The sequence below is a fragment of the Scleropages formosus genome, chromosome 8, assembly GCF_900964775.1.
Source record: "Scleropages formosus chromosome 8, fSclFor1.1, whole genome shotgun sequence".
Classification (NCBI taxonomy): domain Eukaryota; kingdom Metazoa; phylum Chordata; class Actinopteri; order Osteoglossiformes; family Osteoglossidae; genus Scleropages; species Scleropages formosus.
Window position 1 is genome coordinate 15,163,947 of NC_041813.1, and position 18,747 is coordinate 15,182,693.

The following is an 18,747-nucleotide window of genomic DNA, read 5'->3' on the forward strand; positions in this document are numbered from 1 at the left end:
TACATTATAGGTTCAGCAGTAAAGCTTTTGTGTTGCAAGAGGATTTCAGAGCAGATTTTGACCTATGAATTGTTCATCCTCTGTGTGTAGGTACAAAGAAGCCAGCTCCAGCCCCTCCAAAACCACCAAATCCCCCACCAGGGCAGCTCAGCAGTCAACCACCTGCACCCTCAGGAACGGCTCAGCTTTTCACCCCAGTTTCCAAGCCACTCAGTGTCTCCTCTGCTACGGGACAGACCGCCAGTCTGAATGTGACACAGCCATCCACTATACCCCGCCGCCATTCAGGCAGTCAAACCCTTATCCAGGCTCCAAACCACCCACCTCCACAGCCTCCTATGCAGTTCACGCCCCCCATGCACCCCAAAGCCCCCGGGCAGGTGATGGGGGATTCCGGACAGGAGTCGTCCCCACCCAGCACCCCGACCCCTCCAGAGACACCTCCACCTTCTACTGGCCTCCACGAAAGCCCCCAAGTCTTGTCTGCCTCCCCCAACTTCCATTCAGGCTCTCTCCCACGCCCCCGGCCTGTGCCCAAACCCCGTCCTCGACCCAGCATGCCCCCGCCTCCTCAGCCGCCTGCCCCCGGGAGCGATGGCACGAATGGCATGTGCCACAGCGCCTCCAAGATCATCACAGGTAAGCACTTGGTTCTACTCCTCTAGCTCCTTCTGCCACACCTTAGAATTTAGATTTTCATCATTATTTCCATTTTATTCAAAGAAATTGTCATATAAATACATCAGTAGTGGCATTCATAGGCAATTTCATTTCATTCACACCTAATCATACATTAATATGCATAACTTTCCTAAGGCAGGAGAGTCAGACATATGACATAACAAATAAACAGTACAGAATCAGTATACAGTATAGGGATTGCACAGACTAGCTGACTAATCAATTTGTCGACTTTACTGCTCTACGATGACGGTTTAAGCTTGACGTCAACTAGTCGCTGATCACGTGATTATGACACTAACAACATGGACGCCTCCGAAAAGACAACAGGTGAGGAGCCTGGTGGGTCATTGCAGTAAACCAGCAGCGGTTCATCAAGTGTGTGGAAATACTTCAATATAGATGACGCCTGTGCTACTGTCACTTGCAAAATATGCAAGTCTGTCCTGAAGTACAACAAAAGTACAAGTGCAATGCGCACTCATCTGAAAGAAAAGGTATCCGCTAACACTGACTAGCAGGGGAACGATCCAAATCGGTCCATCCGTGTACGTTGCGTTCATTCGTTTTTTGATTCGAAATTGAGAAACAAAATGCGAATTACGATGCCTTCATTCATTTTTTGTTTTAAAAATGAAAAACAAATTATGAATTAACTAGCAGAAAAATTTGAAAAACGGCTTTTTGTTGTTTTTTTCTGCGCACACACAAAAAAGAAAAAAGACGTGTTTATTAATTTTCTCTTGACGTTTACTCGTACAAGGTATAGAATTCAAAATCTTACAATACCAAATATGATGAATGCCCTAAGTCCTCAAAATGGTTTTTAAACACAGTTAATTCAAAATTTGTTTTTCATTTTTGAAACAAGAAATGAAAAAAAACAGCTTTTTTTTTAAGCTGGGTACGATGTCCCATCTTATTTGATTTATACATATGTATGTATGTATATATATATATATATATATATATATATATATATATATATATATATATATAAAGTCAGTCTATCTATGAACTGTCTGTTGTCAGCATATGGATCCAGTTTGAGAATACAGATTGGTTGATGCAAAGCATTCTCTTCTCCTGTTTTTGATCATGGCATCATCAGCGATTAGTCAACGTCGACTTGACTTTCCTCACATAACTGTCGACTTTTAAAAATCTGAAGTCGTGCAACCCCTAATACAATACTACTGTAAACTACAGTGGGTGTGGCCTTAATAAGTTACAGTGACTGTAAGCAGTGTTTAGTTATTTAACCAGGGGGCAGCTGATGGTATGGTTAAAGCTGCTGGTGCCTTTAGAATAGAAGGTTGTTGGTTCGAGTCTCTCGTACTGCTGTACTACCCTTGAGCAAGGTACTTACCCTAAATTGCTATAAGAAAAATTACCCTGCTGTGTCAATGGGTAAATAGTTGTAAGTGGTTTAACATTGTAACTCACTTTATAGAAATGTTAAATGAATACATGTAAGCTTGCAGTAATTATGAAAAATACTGAATCAGTGTATAGTACAGTGGGTGTTGCATTAATAACTTTCAGAGAGTACAGTGTTTAGCTGCTCTACTAGTCATTGTCTGTTGTTATACAGATAGAATGTTTTGCACATTATGCAGCAGGTGCGATGAAACCCATTTAACCCACCCTGTGAAATGAGTTTGAAACCCTGCCGTAAGGGGTCAAGTGCAGGAACACATTAGTCAAACCTGTAGTTCTTATGTGAAGCAGTGGATGAATGGAAGTTACATATAGTTGAGTCCAACTCAATGGTGACCACTTGCAGGGTTCTCTAGGCAAGGCAGAAATGGAAGTGATTTGCCAGTGCCTTCTGCAGATGCTTGAAAGGGTGAAAAGACAGAGACAAACCCTACGAGCAACACAGGAGCTGCGAGGCACCACCTTAACCCGCTGTGCCACTGTGTCTTCATCTGAAGCAATGCTTACGTTGAAAACTCCTCTTCTGTACAGAAAATTAAACTGCTTGGTATCAGTCAGTAAATAATGAATTGAGTCAACAATCAGGCACGTTGTACACCAAGCCTTGGCTGGGCCTTCGTCACCAGCACCGAACTATCTGTGCCGCTGGTTTCATCTGATCACAGGGAATAAAACTCTGCAGAGATGCCTGTTGGGTCTAATCCCAGATGCAGTTTTCCTGAGAATGAGGACTTGTGTCTGTAAGGAAGGTGGGAGCTGAAGGAGGCCTGTAGTTGTAGCCTTGCTGAATATACACACACACACACTCTGAAACCGCTTGTCCCAAGCGGGGTCGCAGCAAGCTGAAGCCTAACCCGGCAGCACAGGGCGTAAGGCTGGAGGGGGAGGGGCACACCCGGGATGAGACGCCAGTCCATTGCAAGGCACCCCAAGTGGGATTCAAACCCCAGACCCACCGAAGAGCAAGACCTGGTCAAACCTGCTGCGCCACTGCACCCCCCCTCTTCCTGAATACTGTTTTTGACAAACATGCATGTAGCTTCTCCTATTCAAGTTTCACAATTCGAATTTCACACTCATATACCTGCTGCTTAATGACTTTTAGAGATCCCAGGGAAAGACCGGTGGCTCGGAGAGATTAGTCTGTCGATTAAGTGAGCAATGAGCCTGGCATTTTTTGTATGAACGTTTCATCGTGGTCAAGGTTACGTTGTCAGAGATGAGTGTGTTTGTACAAATGAGGTTGTTTAATAATGCTTTTGACATTTTGGTCATGGAACGCAATTCACAGCTTTAACTCATAGCAAGGTATCTGCTAGTTAGATTGTCTTTCGGTAGATTTAGCAGGAAACCGCAGGGCATGTTGCCAGGCTCGGTGCATCCACCACGGTTGTGCTTTTTCCAGGGAAAACAGTCACTGTTTGGTTTTCTTAGAGGAAAATTACATAACTGGCCACTTTCAAGGTCTGCCTGCTTGCATTCGTACAGGACACAGAACTGCAAGAACATTTGCATGAGACTGTGCATCAGTTACAGCAGCTGCTTTGCCCAACTGCTCCATGTTTCTACAATAGTAATGTGTTAATTTAGAGTACTAACAAACAGTAAAAAGGGCCACAAGTGCCACGATCTCGTGATAATGTCACTGTAATTCGCTAACTGTATGCAGAGCCTGATTCCATTATTGATGCAATGTTACAGATGTCTGACCTGCTTTGCACCTGCGGCCTGCAGTTGAGGGCAGGTGAGGGGAAGAACAGCGGGTGACTGACTGGCCTGCATTTCACATGTTATACGCAAGCAGTTGTGGTGGATCAGCCTATTAACACAGCACACGTGTCTGTGTGAAACCACTAACCCAGCTTGCTATCTGTTACTAATCCACATTACTTGTGAGTAACGGCTTAATCAACAACCAAAAGCTACCAGGTATCAGCACTGATTTCTGTTGGAAATCACTCACAAATTACACATTACATCCTCCTCCACCTTCTTCAGGGATATACTGTGTTCATAAAGTTTATTGTGAACCAAAAGCAAAATTTAATGTGATGGATATGAATTTGTGTAATTTCTGAGTGTGCTGGGGAAGATGTGTAAGTAACCAAAGCTATTAAATTCTGTGCGTCTATTCAACATAAACAGATAATATAAAGGCATGTGATGCCACTATACATTTCCCCTCTGAAAAGAAGTTATGCAGCTAGTTATACAAGCTATACAAGTTATGTGAATTTCTCAAGTAACCCATTTAGATTTTTTTAGTAAACAGTCCCAGGCTAATTCCCCATCAAAGAAGCAACACATATCAAGTACACTGATGATGAAGCTAATCATTCATTGGGTAGCTCCTTGGCAGTGGTGCTGCTGGAAGGGTTTGGGGGAGATTTTTGGGGGTCAGTTTTACTCAGATTCATTGGATCTTGTTTCCTTGTGCAGATCCTGGCCTGGTTCTCAAGGGGCTCAGTCGTGCTCTGGTCCCCGAGCTCATTGTTGAGCCACCGGGCGTGTGCCCTGCTGAGCTGGAACACTCCCCCATGGTGACACCGGACCCTGAGCTCGATTCTGAGAGCACCGTATTGTGAGGATAAAGGACAGGCCTCACACAACCTCCTAGACAGCCAAAGACACTGCACATAAACCATCACCCTTCCCAAAGACCTGCTCTGGAACTCTTTGTCCAAGGAAGCTTCTGACAACAATCATTGGAAAACCCTCTTTCCCATAATGCACTTCAGACAATCAGCTATCAGACTGACAGCAGGGGCAGAGCAGCTGGCCCGAATGATGTTACTGATGGACGCTACCCTTTTTATGTGTACGGTCAGGAGACATCCTGTCCATGCGCGCCATCTCGGATGGGTCTGTAAACTCCTGACTTTAAAATCTTGAATAATTTCTCATTGTTCCCTAGGTGTTTCTGGTTTAATGATATAAGGAATTATATACACACACATTTTATGTATATATATTATTCCTTATACCACTAAAAAGACCTAGTGAAAAAGAAGAAATTTTATATATATGCATATATATATAATATACTGTGTGTGCGTGTGTTTGTGTGTGTATATACATATATATATAAAATGTAGATGTCATTTTAAAATGACATCCCTTGAGTACTGCAGTGATGATTGGGAGAGTGAGAAGAAAATGCTTGTGACTACCAGACAGGCTTCCCGTTTCTGCTCACTCGATTTCTTCCCAGGTGGTGTGGGGGCAATCGTTTCTCTACTTCTGCTGTCTATATTTATTTTCATTTACACATGTTCCCTTGGTCTTCACCTGCTGCAAACTAAGTGAATCTCCTTCATTTTTGCCCTTGATGCTCATTCTGTTGATGTCAGGTCAATAGATGACTGGTGACACAACATTCCCACTTAATATGCAAATCAGGTATTGTCAGATGACCGTTACGGATAAATGGTCAAAAGAGGTAGGGATTCATGACCACTTTCTGCCTTGCTTTTATTTCTATATATGTTTGAAAAAATGAGAGGGACAGGTCACAGGTTATTTTGTAACTTTATTAAGTAATTAACCTGACTGCACTTGTACCCGTGTTTACTTCAGTTTGGTGCCTTATACTGTGAGACTGAGTGGAAAAAAAATAACAAATGTTACAAAAGACCAAAAGTTTTTTTTTTTTTTCTTTTTTACCAGACAGATTAAAAACTGGCATAGTGGTATATATGAAATGTATGAAGTCATGCATTATATATAGAAAAATGAATTACCAAAAATGTCACAAAGATGCATTTATGTCCAAGTAATCATGTAATATTCCATTTGAATGATTGCTTTTTCGTTTGTTTTCCTGCTGATTTTTTTTTTGTTTGTTTAGGGGCGAAGTGTCCTATTGTTTTTTTTAGGATGCTTAATTATTGTCTATTAAATAAAAATTTAAAAATGTAAACCTCCATTTAGATATTTTTGGCAGTGGGAAGATACCCAAGTACCTTAAGATTTTACTACTTACTTTACTTATGGCAGGGGGTACTTCTTACTGTATTTTCCTTCTATAGTTGTACAAAGTCATTAATATATGACAACACTGATGATCATAACCACATTACAGTTGTTTCAACTTTGTTTTCTCTACACCCGTCGGACACATTGTCTTTTCCACAACTCCATAATACATTAAATGTGACTGAAGTGGTAAAAGTACTTGTATCCCTGTTGACATGTGGTGCCTGGGTCATCACTACAGCAGGATATCAGAACCTGAGGAGGAACAATGACCAAGTATGAACTCGATCACTGACTCAACTTCAGTTCCTTTCTTTCCAATGGCCCTGTTTATCTCCTCCCCGCCTCAATGCTATCTGTGCCCCCTTCCAGCGTTTCTTTGCTACCTTATCTCTACTTGAAGCCTGTCCACTCGGATGCCTTATTCCACACGTGACTCTTTTTATGCACAGGATACACAGTAAAGGCTCGAAGGATGGACAATAATATGTCTATTTCAACCACAGAATAGCTTTCTGATCATATACTGAAACACCAAAATGTAAAAACATTTAGGACCACAAAATAATAAATACTGAACTGAAATGGATAATCTAACTTAGATTCTCTTTTCCATCTAGGCACATAAATTCATTTAAAGCATTGCCATTTTTATTGAAAAATATGTTAATATGTAACACTGAATTACAGCAGAGTGGTGATAAGAATGGCATAAAATTTCAACCGATTTGTTGTCCTTTCTTTAAATTTTGCGTGAGGCTCCACCTTGTGGTGAATATTTCTTCCTTCACAAGTGCACGCATTTCTACCAACTGCAGTGGAGACTAATATGGTTATATAACTTAAGGTCATTAAAAATATATATATGCCAATATTATTTTACACATTTGTCACAATCATTGCCCCCTAGTTTATTATTATTTTGCTTTCTAGGTGTGGCACAGATACCAAAAGCAAGAGGGGGAAAAAAGAGAATTCTGGAAAACATAAAGTGTGATTGTTTATAAGCAACAGACTGATTGAATGAGAAGTAGAAATATATAGAATATTATTGTTAGTGCATGTCCTGCAGATGGTGTATGTGTTGGATGTGATGAACATATGAAACCCATGTGAACATTAGGAAGATGTCATTGCACAACCACAGACTTTGTTCGGTGCATTTTGGACATGACTGTTCAGCTGTGACCCGGGTGCATTCAGGTGTGTCCACTCTCACATCTACAGCTGTATTCTTCCACTAGGCCCAGTAGCCAATCAGGAACACAGCAACAGCCATGCACACTATCAGATTAGCATTGACCACACGCCTCATGAAGGGGTCCTCGTGCAGGGTGCCAACAGTCATTGGCGGAGACGGCGGAATGGTAGGACCCTCCTTCTTGCGCTCCAACCCACAGAGCCAGAGAATGGCAGCTTTAACCTTTGACATGCCTTCCTTGTTGCTCTCTGTGAAAGAAAAGTACTTTAAAAAAAAAATCACTAAAGAATCACCCAGTTATTACAGCTACAGAAGAATGACTGTCACTACTGTTTTGTTGATGAGCCAACACTTTACCCCAAGCAACTCTGTTTTTGATTTATGGTGAAACTTTTAATTTGTATGTATATTTATTTATATATACACAGTAGAGATACATAATATAAATTTATTTGTCTTTATTAAAGGGGGCATGGTGGTGTAGCGGGTTTGGCCAGGGCCCACTGTGCGACGGGGCTGAGGTTCCAGTCCTCCTTGAGTCGCCTTGTGACGGACTGGCGTCCTGTCCGGGGTGTATTCCCTCCCCCTTTAGCCTTGCACCCTGTGTTGCCAGGTTAGGCTCCAGTTTGCCGTGACCCCACTTGGGACAAGCAGTTGTAGACTTTGTGTGTGTGTGCCTATATTTATTAAGCATCACATTTCCACATTCCCTTTGTTTTGAGTGCATTTTACTGCTAGCTAATGGCTGGCAATGGAAATGCAGGTTGGTTTCACTACACAACAGGCAGAAATTAATCTTAAAAATATCTTCTGACAATATTAATTGTGTTTATTAACTGCCTGGGATGTGGGTTTAGATGTGGGTTTCAGTATCACTCAATCTGTGTGAAGTTTACATATCTCCCTGTGTTTCCCCTAGGTGATCTGGTTCCCTCCCACAGTTCAGACATATTTCAGGTTAACTGGTCACTGAATTGCCTGCACTGTCTGTGTGGGTGAGTGAGAGAGAATGAATGAGTGTGTGTGATTGCTGTACTGTGGACTGGAGTCCAATCCAGGGTGTTCCCTGTCTCACAACTTGTGCTTCCGGGATAGGCTTTAGACCACCATAACCCTGCATTAGTATATTTATTAAGCTGTAATTATGCTGAATACTGTTTTCTAGAGTATTGTAATAATGTTACAGTATTATGAATATATAAAAAGTTTACAATCCACCACAGGCCAGGGGTAACCTACCGTTTTTTTCCTGATTTTCATCTTTATTGCTGGATTCTTCCACTACCTCATGTTGTGCATTTCCTTGCAATGGTAAGTCGACTACTTCCAAGCCCTCGTTGTCTTTCCCCATCTTGTCAAACCTGGTGAACCAGGTGAGGCCACTGGTCTGTTGCAAATTAGAAGTACACAGTGTAATCATAAGAAATTACTCTCCACCATAATAAATAGTAAGTCCAAAAACATATTACAGTTTAATTATCTGAGGGTAGTTACAATTTTACCATTTTAACTGTCTAATACACTGTCTTTCTTCCACAAACCTGTTCTGGGTGGGGCTTCTCTGTTGCCAGACTGACAACAACGACCACGGCCATCGTTAACACAGACAGGATGATGGAGAAGTAGAGGTAGTGGACATATTTAATCACATGGGGCCTCAAGTCTTCCTCGTAGCACAGCGGAACAGGGTACACGAAATCTAGGCCCATCCGCACACAGCCAGCCAGCAAGCCAACCACCAATCCCCAGAAGGCACCCTGCTCAGGAGACCATGGGGTTATTTCCGGTAGAGAGTTATTCTACCTTTTCCACCTCATCTGTGAGAACCCCACTATCTCCTTGGTTTTTTTCAGAAGGAACCCTTCTTTGGATAACCTGTCTGTATAGGAAGTAAAAACAGTCTCGTTCTCCCCAACCTGCCCTTTTGGTTTAAACCGCACCTTCTCGTTGGCCCGCCTCCAGAAGCAGCCAGCAATGAAGACTACAGAGATGGGCGGCTGCAGATAGGAGCTGATGGACTGGATGTAGATGAAGAGCTGGCCGCCCTGGCTGGCCTGCACCAGGGGGATCCAGAGCACAGAGATAACCACGAGCACCAACACAAACACCCTGCATGCATCCAAACAGAAACCATGAGATATAGGCAGATATACATACTCCGTTCACATGGTCAAAAATCCCTCCATCACCTGCCCACAATCATCAACTCCCACTCGGTGGCCTGTGTGCGCATGTGTCTCCACAGGTCCATGGTGAATATGGTGCTGGAGCTGTTGAAGATGGAGGTAAGTGAGGACATGAGTGCCGCGATCATCACTGACATCATCAATCCTCGGAGGCCTGGGGAGAAAGAGTGTGCAGAACAAGGACCTGATCAGGTCTGAGTAACCACTCATCGAAAGGTCACGGTCCCACCCTCAGGTACATGGATACTCACCTGCAGGCAGAAGCTCCATGACCAACTTTGGGTAGGCAATGTCCGTGCAGCCTACAGGGTTTTTGCACACTTTTTCACACACTGCAGGGTCTCCACACGCAACCTCATCTGGAAATGTATTAAAAGGGAAAATGCAGCTATTATTATCACGAACATTGTACATGTTATGATTTCTGAACAGCTAAAGGTCATTGGGAGATCTGCAGGGATGATGGATGTCTACTACGTTGGTGGTCCAACTTTATGGAAAGAAGCCTCACCTGGGAAGAGGATCCTGCTGATCATTCCTGGTAACACCATCATGAAAAAGGGAAGGATCTTCAGGTATGCAGCCAGCAAGGAGCCTCCTTTGGCATGAACCATGTTCTTTGCGGCTAGCGATCGCTGTACAATCACCTGTACTTAAACCAGTAAAGCTCAATTAGTAAAACTTTATTTAGTTTAGGTTGACTCAGTGTTAATAGGATTTGCAAACACAGGTTACTATGGTAATGACTAGATGTATAACCAGTTAAGGAAAGTGAAAAGCATTCAGTGCTAACCAAAACATTTAAGGATTCAGCCTGTTAGCCAAGGTTACCAATACTGCTGAGTGGACCATATGCTACTGCAGGAGCAAGATATCACCTGGTCTGTGCACCAGTACCACAGTGATGGGATGGTCATCCCGACCAGGACCCCAGGCCAGGGCAGGTCAGAGGTTAGAGGGTCACGAAACAGGTGAAAGGCATCATCTCGGGGAATGCCACAGGTGCTGTTGGGGTAGCGGACACTAGGAATGGCATCCGCATAGCCTTGGAGAAGAGCATCCCAACCGCCCACCTCCACAAAACCTGCACAACATCAGATTGAAAGGAAGCCATGAGCAGTCCAAATGCAAAACAGAAGCTATTTTTGTGAAGGTTCAAATCTCATTTGTTGATTGATTCATCGTAATGGTTAAGAAAATAAGTTGGACATGAATCACAGCAATGATAGATGTGGGGAGAATGCAGGGACAGCTGGTAGGGTAATTGTTAAAGTTGCTGCCTTTGGATCCAAAGGTCGCAAGTTCAATCTGCCCCTCCCGTTGTAGTATCCTTGAGCAAAGTACATACCCTAAAAATTGCTCCAGTAAAAACAAATATCCAGTTGTATAAATGGGTAAATTATTGTAAGTTTGTAATCTTAATATTGCAAGTGTTTTGGAGAATAACGTGAAAAATACTTCCTCTTCAGATGTAAAAACGGTTTTACGCACAATGCTGTAACTCAACTGGATCATTAACTGACATCACAACACACTTATTTAAACATCATGGAGTCGGACGCTTACTGAAGACCATGAGCGTCAGAGCACCGATCACCATGATAACAGTTTGTACAGCATCCGTGTAGATCACTGCCGCCAGGCCTCCTGGAAGAACACGACATGGGCAGCATGAGGAGTTACACTGGGCATAAGGTGATATGAAGACGTTTGTGGAAAGGACCTGCTCAGCACAGCTGTGAAGTCTGGAAAAAAAAAACACTTTTTGTGACTTTTTATGAACACTGGTGTCTTTTAAGTGACATTAGAGATGAAGTTTTAACACTCACCTGCCACTGTGTAGAGGGCAGTGATAGCCAGCAGGAGAACTACAGCCAGGTACAGGTTCCAGTGTAGGGCCTGCTGGATGAATACGGCCCCGGCGTACATGTCCACCTGTATGCCAGGCCGAGCGCACATGCTATTTTTCCAAAGCTTAAACTACATTTATTCGGTTAGCAAATGTATTAATTTAATTGATTAAATCATACTGATGAAAAATATTCATTTATTTTACTGTATTTAATACTATCGTTATATGCTATTATGCTAATGCTATAATGCTATTTTGCCATTTTTTTATTCTTCACTTACCGAAATTTTTGTGAAAATGTAAATAAATAAGTATAAAACAGCTATAAATAATTGTATTCGCTTCCCACCAAATCTCTTCTGTAAATATTCTGGCATTGTTGTCACCTGAGAAAACAAAACATGAGAGAAGGCTGGTGAATTCATATGAAAAAAAATCTAAATTATGATTGCTGGGGTGGAAGGCTGTACATTCTGCATTTGCTTACCCCAGAGGTGATGTAGATGGGCAGGAATATCCAGCCAAGGACAAGGACCATGAACAGACCCTGTAGCAAAGAAAGAAGTGTCAGTCATCCGCAAACCCTGCCTACTATCAAACAGGCTCCTGTTTCACTGTTCATGTACACTATTGGTGATCAGTCAATAGTATGTAGCTGGACCTCATTTTCTAGGAATGGCAAAAAAGGCAGAATGATGGCACAGTGAGTAGCGCTGCTGTCTCACAGCTCCTGGGTGGTAAAAGAGGTAGCAGGTTTGATCCCCTCTCAGTCGGTGTGGAGTTTGTATGTTCTCCCCGTGTCTGTGTGGGTTTCCTCCGGGTGCTCCGGTTTCCTTCCACAGTCCAAAGACATGCTGTTCAGGTTCCCCCAGAGTGTGTGAGTGACAGAGAGTGTTTCACTCATGACCCATTGTAGTGTATCTAGCAGTGTAAGTCACCTTGGTGAATAAGGTGTGTGGGCTAATGACACTACATAATATCCATTGTAAGTCGCTTTGGAAAAAAGTGTCTGCTCAGTGAATAAATGTAAAAAGCTTGTATCTCACATTCCATTCATATGCCGTGGGGCCAATGCCTACTGCAGCCCCAGAGCCGGCAAGGCCGATGAAGTGCCCACTACCCACGTTACTGGCAAACAGCGATGCCCCCACCTACAGGGTGTGACAGAGAGCAACGAATACAGGTCAGAGAATGACACAATGAATTGAAAATTCATTGAATAAATGACTGAATGAATTAATCAACAATTAAATACAAAAAAGAACAAACTGTGAGCATTTTGTAACGCACACACACCTTTTCACTAGTATCTTGCATATGTGAAAGAAACATCTAAGAAACACTTCAAATAAATTAGACAGATGGATATACCGATAAATAAAAACTTTATTGATCCTAAAGGATGCTGCACAACATAGAGAGTCAATGCACAAAGTATCCATCAATATGCTGCAAAGAACCTCAGAAGACCTACCGGCCACCAAACCATGTTTTTCCCCGCAAGAAAATAGCCACTGACAGTGTTTCGCTTGGTCCTCCACATAGACTGGAAAACAAGGACACGTGTCCAATGATGCAACACTGAACCAAAATGGTAAAAGCACTTTTCTGGCAAAAATGGAACATAATTTCTATATTACCTGCGACACATATTGTACATATATGACATTTTACAGTGGTCTGGAAAGAAGACAATAAGACTACTAGCTGCACCATTGAAAAGGGGCCTATTATACACCAAAAGCCACACTGTCACCTTGGATGGTACACCATCCACCTGGGGGCGAATCCAGATCAGTGGAAGAGAGATGCAGTCTGCTTCTTCAGCACAGGCCCAAAGCACACTTACCCACAGTCCAACAGCTAGCACCAAAAGGAAGTAAAGGACAAGCACCACAAGGTCTGTCACAGCCAGGGTTCTGGGTGGAGCCTGGACAGGGGAAGTATGGGGCTCCTGGGTGGTGTCCATTGTGTCTGAGAGTCCACCGGGAGGTTGACTGCTGTTGATAGGTAGATATTGCGTAGGCCTATATCCTAGAGTCACAAAGTACTGTACACATATACATTTTCCAGAAAAGTGCAAAGTCCTTGCATTCAGGTAAATACTGTCAATCATCTGTGATACCCAGCTCTTCCTCTCCTTTCCACCTCTATATTAACACACATCAACCTGTTTTATATATGACAAGGAAGTTTAAATAAAATCAATTTCTATTCAACACATTGTCTCCCTTTTCTGTAACACCAATATCTACATACTGTACATACAGTCTGTCACAAGGCACCCCAAGCAGGACTTGAACCCTAGACCCACTGGAGAGCAGGACCCAGTCCAACCCAATGCGCCACTGCACCACCGTGCCCCCAACTACTGTATAACAAATGTTAAATTTGTTGCTAAATAACTTCGACATAACACAAACGATCTTACGACAGCAGGGTGTGGACAGATGTGTTACATTCCACAATTACTCAGAAGCTATTAAAAAATTGTCCTAAATTGTTGCCGCTACTGGTTACTACCTGTAGAGCATAACCAAATCATGCAAAAATATTCATAAGTTGTCTAATAACTGTGGCTGAAGATATGTCATACAACAGTCTCAAGGTATGAAGCATGAAGTTGTCAAAAAATATCTTGGAAAACTCAAATTGTTGTGGACATTTTAATATTGTGCATACTTTTGACTTATTTTTATAGAATATGAGAATAGAATATGTAATCATTCTGAATGAGACCTACCACGTCAGTTAATTTTGTCCAAAGCCTTGGTGGTAATCCAGAGAGGTTGGTCTTCGTACAATGACTGAAAGAACACATAAGTGGAACAGTTCCTGATTAGTTTTTCAACATCACTGTCAAGTTGGCACAAGAAAATTTGCTTCTCATGTACTGTATGACTCACAGCTTGATGCAATTTGTGTGCTCCAGTGAAGTCTGATTTTTGTTTTCGGGAACACAGCCCTGTGCCCTCCCAGAAGTCGTCTCCCATACGCAGACAACCCCAGCTTAAACCTGTGGTACGGCTATAGATTCTTTTGGAATTGTATTAGGCCATTGTCTTCTTTCCACTATGGATGTCAATAATCTCAGTGTTTCATCTTCCTTTGAGGTTTCAACTTCTTTTGCTCTGAGCATCATTGAGCTTCTCAAGTGTCAATGGATGCAGTCCATGACAAAGCATTTTGTAATCATATGGCTGTGGTCTCATTCTAAGTCCTTGTAGCTCTCCTGGGTGATAACAATGCTGTTTTTTTGGGATTGAATGTATTTGTCAGGGTTTTATGATCAGTTTGAAGTGTGAATTTGACCCCCTGTAAGTATGTCAGAAAATGATCCACTGCCCATTTGCAATCCGATAATTCACACTCTGTTTGCAAGTAACACCTCTTTACTAAGGTCACAGGAGGAATTAGATACACCACTGGCTTGTTCTTTCCACCTTATTGCCTTTGCAGTAATACAGCTCCAAGTCCAACAGGACTCACATCACTGATCATAATTGTTCGTGTATCTAGTTTGAAGAATACCAGACACAATTAGTCTTTTTAATCCAACAAAGGTTTTTTTTCTGTCTCTGATGTCCATTTCCACTACAGTCCTTTTCCGGTCAGTTTGCCAAGCAGTTCTGAAATACAGGAATGAATTTCACCAAGAATCTGCAAACGCGTAAGAACGAGTTCAAAACTGCACCCATCACCTGAAAAAGGAACTGCTCTCACTGGTTTATGTTGTTATCAGCTTTGTCCTTATTTGTATTAACTTTCATTTAAGAAGCATAATGCTCTTTTTTCCCTTTTTTGTAGCAGGGAACACTGGCCATAGCAACATAGAAAAGTTTTGCTTTTGCTCTGTTTCATTAGTCCAAACCTGTAACATCCGGTGTCATTAGTTCTTTATTTTTCCGTGTCTGGAGCTTCACTACACTGCTGTTCTGCTTTTTTCAATGGCTGGATGGATGAAACTTTACTAATCCCAGAGTTTTAATGGGTTTCTCTAGAGTTTTAATGATTATTTCTTGTGAACAAGACTAGCTTTGTCACTGCGGTCAGAATGCAATGTTTGACTCTGCTTGAGCCGGCGTTTCGTTACAGTAACTCAAGCGTTTCCTAAGCCGGTCTTTCCTTCTGCGACAGTTTAGTCTACATTATTCCGTTTCCAAGGGGGTGCGGTGGCGCAGTGGGTTGGCCCACAGTCCTGCTCTCCGGTGGGTCTGGGGTTCGAGTCCTGCTTGGGGTGCCTTGTGACGGACTGGCGTCCCGTCCTGGGTGTGTCCCCCTCCCCCTTCGGCCTTACGCCCTGTGTTGCCGGGTTGGCTCCGGTTCCCCGTGACCCCGTATGGGACAAGCGGTTCTGAAAATGTGTGTGTGTGTGTGTGTGTGTGTGTGTGTATTCTGTTTCCGCGCCGTAGTAAGGCACTACAGTCTGTTGATATACACCAGGGGGTGGGCAAACTTTTTGACTCAAGGGCCACATTGGGTTTTAAAATTTGACAGACAGGCCGGGCCAGTAGCAGATAGGGGGGATGAACTAATATAAATTACATGTGAAACCCATTACCTAAAAAGTAAAGAAAACTTTTATTCAATTTCAGTGGGAACAGTGTTGTTGGTGAACAGCGCCATCTAGTGGAACCAACGGAAACGCAGGGTATTGGAGGAAAAAGGCTAAATGAATGCGGTCTTTAGGACAGTTTTACTCGACGGGCCGGATTAAACAGCCCAACGGGCCGTAGTTTGCCCATCACTGATATACACCTTTTTCTCCTGGACAGTCGCACCGATATAGTCAGTGAATGCAGAGTAAGGTAGGTCGTCTCGCTGCAGCCGGAACTTCGATAGATTCTACTCTAGCTACTTCCAAAAATCTGTACAGCTCCATCCACATGATCTTGTGTTCAGCATACGAGCCCGGGCCGGAACTACCTAGGTTCAGTCAGTCAGTGCTAGCGCCGGTAGAAGGCTGGGCTCTTGACTTGGCGCGGCTGGCGCGAGCGAATGCGTGCGAGCGAAGCAGCAGACAATCCGAAAACTTTTTTTTTTTTTCCGCCCGCAAATATAACTAAATTGACGTTGAATTCATCGCAATTATACTCATCTCACTTCGCCGCCGCCATAACGAACGTTGTGTATGAAAATAAAGAGGCACTTAGTCTTTTCTTTCTATTTTCTTTTTATTAATTAGACAATTCACTCCCTCACTCACCGACTTTCTGCACTTTACTCTCGGTCAGACTTCTTCAAATTCTTGCATTACACTTGCAGTAGTACTAATTATATAGCTGAACCTAATTATTTTGATCCGGTATGATCCTGCGCGCACTAAGGTTTCCCCCCATTTTTGAAAAATAATGGACGCCTTAGCGTGAGGGGGCAGAGTGCTTCATGGGGAAAGGAGCTTTTACTGTAAATTAACATCGATCTTACATGTTCAAATATGCTCCAAGTCAGTTCCAGCACTAAATATCATCCATAGAACGAAGTGAAGCGAAACACAATTTTGAAAGTGTCTGGTAGACTGGTTCTGGTTCCAGTGAGTGTAGACTGTTTCACTCACTGAGCTACTGAACCTCTCTCAATATAATATTATTTAAAAAAAAATGGTAGGAGGGTACTATGAGGATTTGTCTATCCTGTGTTTTATGCACCTACTACTTGGACGATGAAGCTCGGTGCAGCAAGTGGTAGGCAACAGACTAGGTTTACTTGAGTCACATGTCTGCAGCTATGTCGCCCTCTCTCAATGTAATGCATAAATTGTACTTTTGCTGAGATGCACATCGCTTTGGACAAAAGCGTCTGCTAAATGAATAAATGTAAATGTAAACATTAAAGAAGAACAATCAGAAGAGCTCTTTCCCTTCTGCTCCATAAACTTTTAAGACGCTACCCATACAGGTACTTGTGTAATGCATGCTGGCAAAAACAGTGGTATTGGATTAATTGACAATACTTCTTGATGAAATGCAATTTTCTTTACTCTGAGTTGTATGTTGCTTCAGCGAGAAGAGTCTGCCAAATGAGTACATGTAAATGTCTGCAGAACAGATTTCTTTATATGTACAGTTTTCAACTGTTTAATATTGAAATACAAGCAAAATGTAAGATATTTTCTTTTGTTTCTAGTACTACCTAATAACATAGCAGATTACTACCTAATCTGCAATAATGTTAAATCCAAAAAGTCCCACCAAAGTGGCCCTACAATTGCTAAGGTTCACCCTGTTATCAGTACCTTTATAAATATAGACTCCAAGAAAGTTAATAATTTTATATTTAATACATCATCATTATATTCAAATATAATTTCTAAAATCCACTTCTGAACTCTAAGAGAATAGTGTGATTCTTCAGGTATAACAAACTTAACACCACATGTCTTAACTCTATTTCATTTGAATTTAGCAAAGCAAGAAAACAGACATGCAAATACTTCCACTCACCTCTTTAACATGATAGTTTTAGCAATTCATGAGCGCAACAAAGCCACACTGCACATACTGTCCACCGTTAACGAAGCTATTTATCATTCTTTAACTGTTTAACTGCTTGAGATCAAACTTCAATTAGTGTTGACACACACATGCTGGTTAAAGTATAAACGCTTCATTATCACCTCAGCTGAGTCACGCAGCACAACACGTGGAAAATTTCAATACCAGTTCACGGTTAGCGGCATATCTTTTGTGGGTTGTACAAAGTGATGAAAGACATACAGGGCATGGGTAGTTGACACTGTGAGGCTGGTGGGTGACTATACTGGGACCTGTGCATTGAAAGTCACTAAAGCAGTGTTATACCATATAGCTGTGAGGCAGTTTTCCATCTAGAAAGTGAACAAGTGGCCAGAGAAGCAGGCAAAGTTCACCTCAAGGCCTCTGGCCTTGCCTGTCAGGGCCAGTAAAGGGATTATATTACACAACTCCATTCAGTCCAGTCCCATCATAATCTGGACAAAGATGTTGAGATACACATCTGTGTTGAACTCCAAATATACATTTTTATTTATCATCTTTTGTTTAATTTAAATATCTCTGTACAGCATTTAAAAAATAAATTAAAAAAAAAAAAAACAGTGGGCACGCAGTGACATGGTCCACATTTACTCAGTCCAGTTAGCAGTGTTCATTAACACATACTGTATGGATTCACCAGACAGAAAAGCTAAATGTTATCACCAGTGAAACTGAGACCTCTATTCATATTAAATCTGATATAGCTATATTACCAGTCTGATCATTCACAGATAAGTGGGCTTTCAGTAAGCACAAAAAATCCACAAACAAATAACCGAATAGACTACAAACCTAATACTTACACATGCAGTTACATTTTCATCACTAAGAATTTTAGTTCCACTATAAAACTACAGAGTTAAAACAGAAATTTAACTTCTAATTATGTGAGCACAG

General features: G+C 42.1%; 2 protein-coding genes across 3 annotated transcripts in view; one reads left to right on the forward strand and one right to left on the reverse strand.

Annotated features, from left to right (window-relative positions):
* The window catches only part of LOC108935841 (rho GTPase-activating protein 17-like), a 33,675-nt gene extending 28,512 nt beyond the window's left edge, over positions 1-5,163 (forward strand). Inside the window, exons 19-21 of one of the 2 annotated variants that reach the window (XM_018754747.2) lie at positions 91-639; positions 3,823-3,865; positions 4,561-4,635. In XM_018754747.2, the coding sequence (XP_018610263.1) occupies positions 91-639; positions 3,823-3,830 (557 nt within the window). In that variant the 3' untranslated portion in view covers positions 3,831-3,865; positions 4,561-4,635. Of the gene's footprint in view, positions 1-90; positions 640-3,822; positions 3,866-4,560 lie in introns of both variants that reach the window. The other variant, XM_018754746.2, reaches the window with a different exon arrangement.
* A 1,938-nt stretch (positions 5,164-7,101) lies between these two features.
* slc5a11 (solute carrier family 5 member 11) lies at positions 7,102-12,839 on the reverse strand. Its single transcript, XM_029254220.1, has 14 exons — positions 12,810-12,839; positions 12,382-12,486; positions 11,823-11,882; positions 11,617-11,721; positions 11,313-11,418; positions 11,050-11,130; positions 10,362-10,567; positions 9,995-10,130; positions 9,735-9,842; positions 9,487-9,637; positions 9,238-9,406; positions 8,839-9,054; positions 8,537-8,684; positions 7,102-7,545 (listed from the first exon to the last, which is right to left on the reverse strand). Exons 1-14 carry the CDS (start codon positions 12,822-12,824, stop codon positions 7,337-7,339), a joined length of 1,815 nt encoding a protein of 604 aa, XP_029110053.1. The 5' UTR covers positions 12,825-12,839; the 3' UTR covers positions 7,102-7,336.
* Positions 12,840-18,747: the final 5,908 nt, after the last annotated feature.

Excerpts from the sequence above, each read along its gene's own strand:
- slc5a11 (XM_029254220.1), bottom strand. Across the intron at positions 10,568-11,049 it reads TCTGACGCTCATGGTCTTCA|GTTTTGTGGAGGTGGGCGGT; the intron begins GTAAGCGTCCGA and ends GATGTTGTGCAG. Across the intron at positions 9,638-9,734 it reads CATGGAGCTTCTGCCTGCAG|GCCTCCGAGGATTGATGATG; the intron begins GTGAGTATCCAT and ends CTTTCTCCCCAG.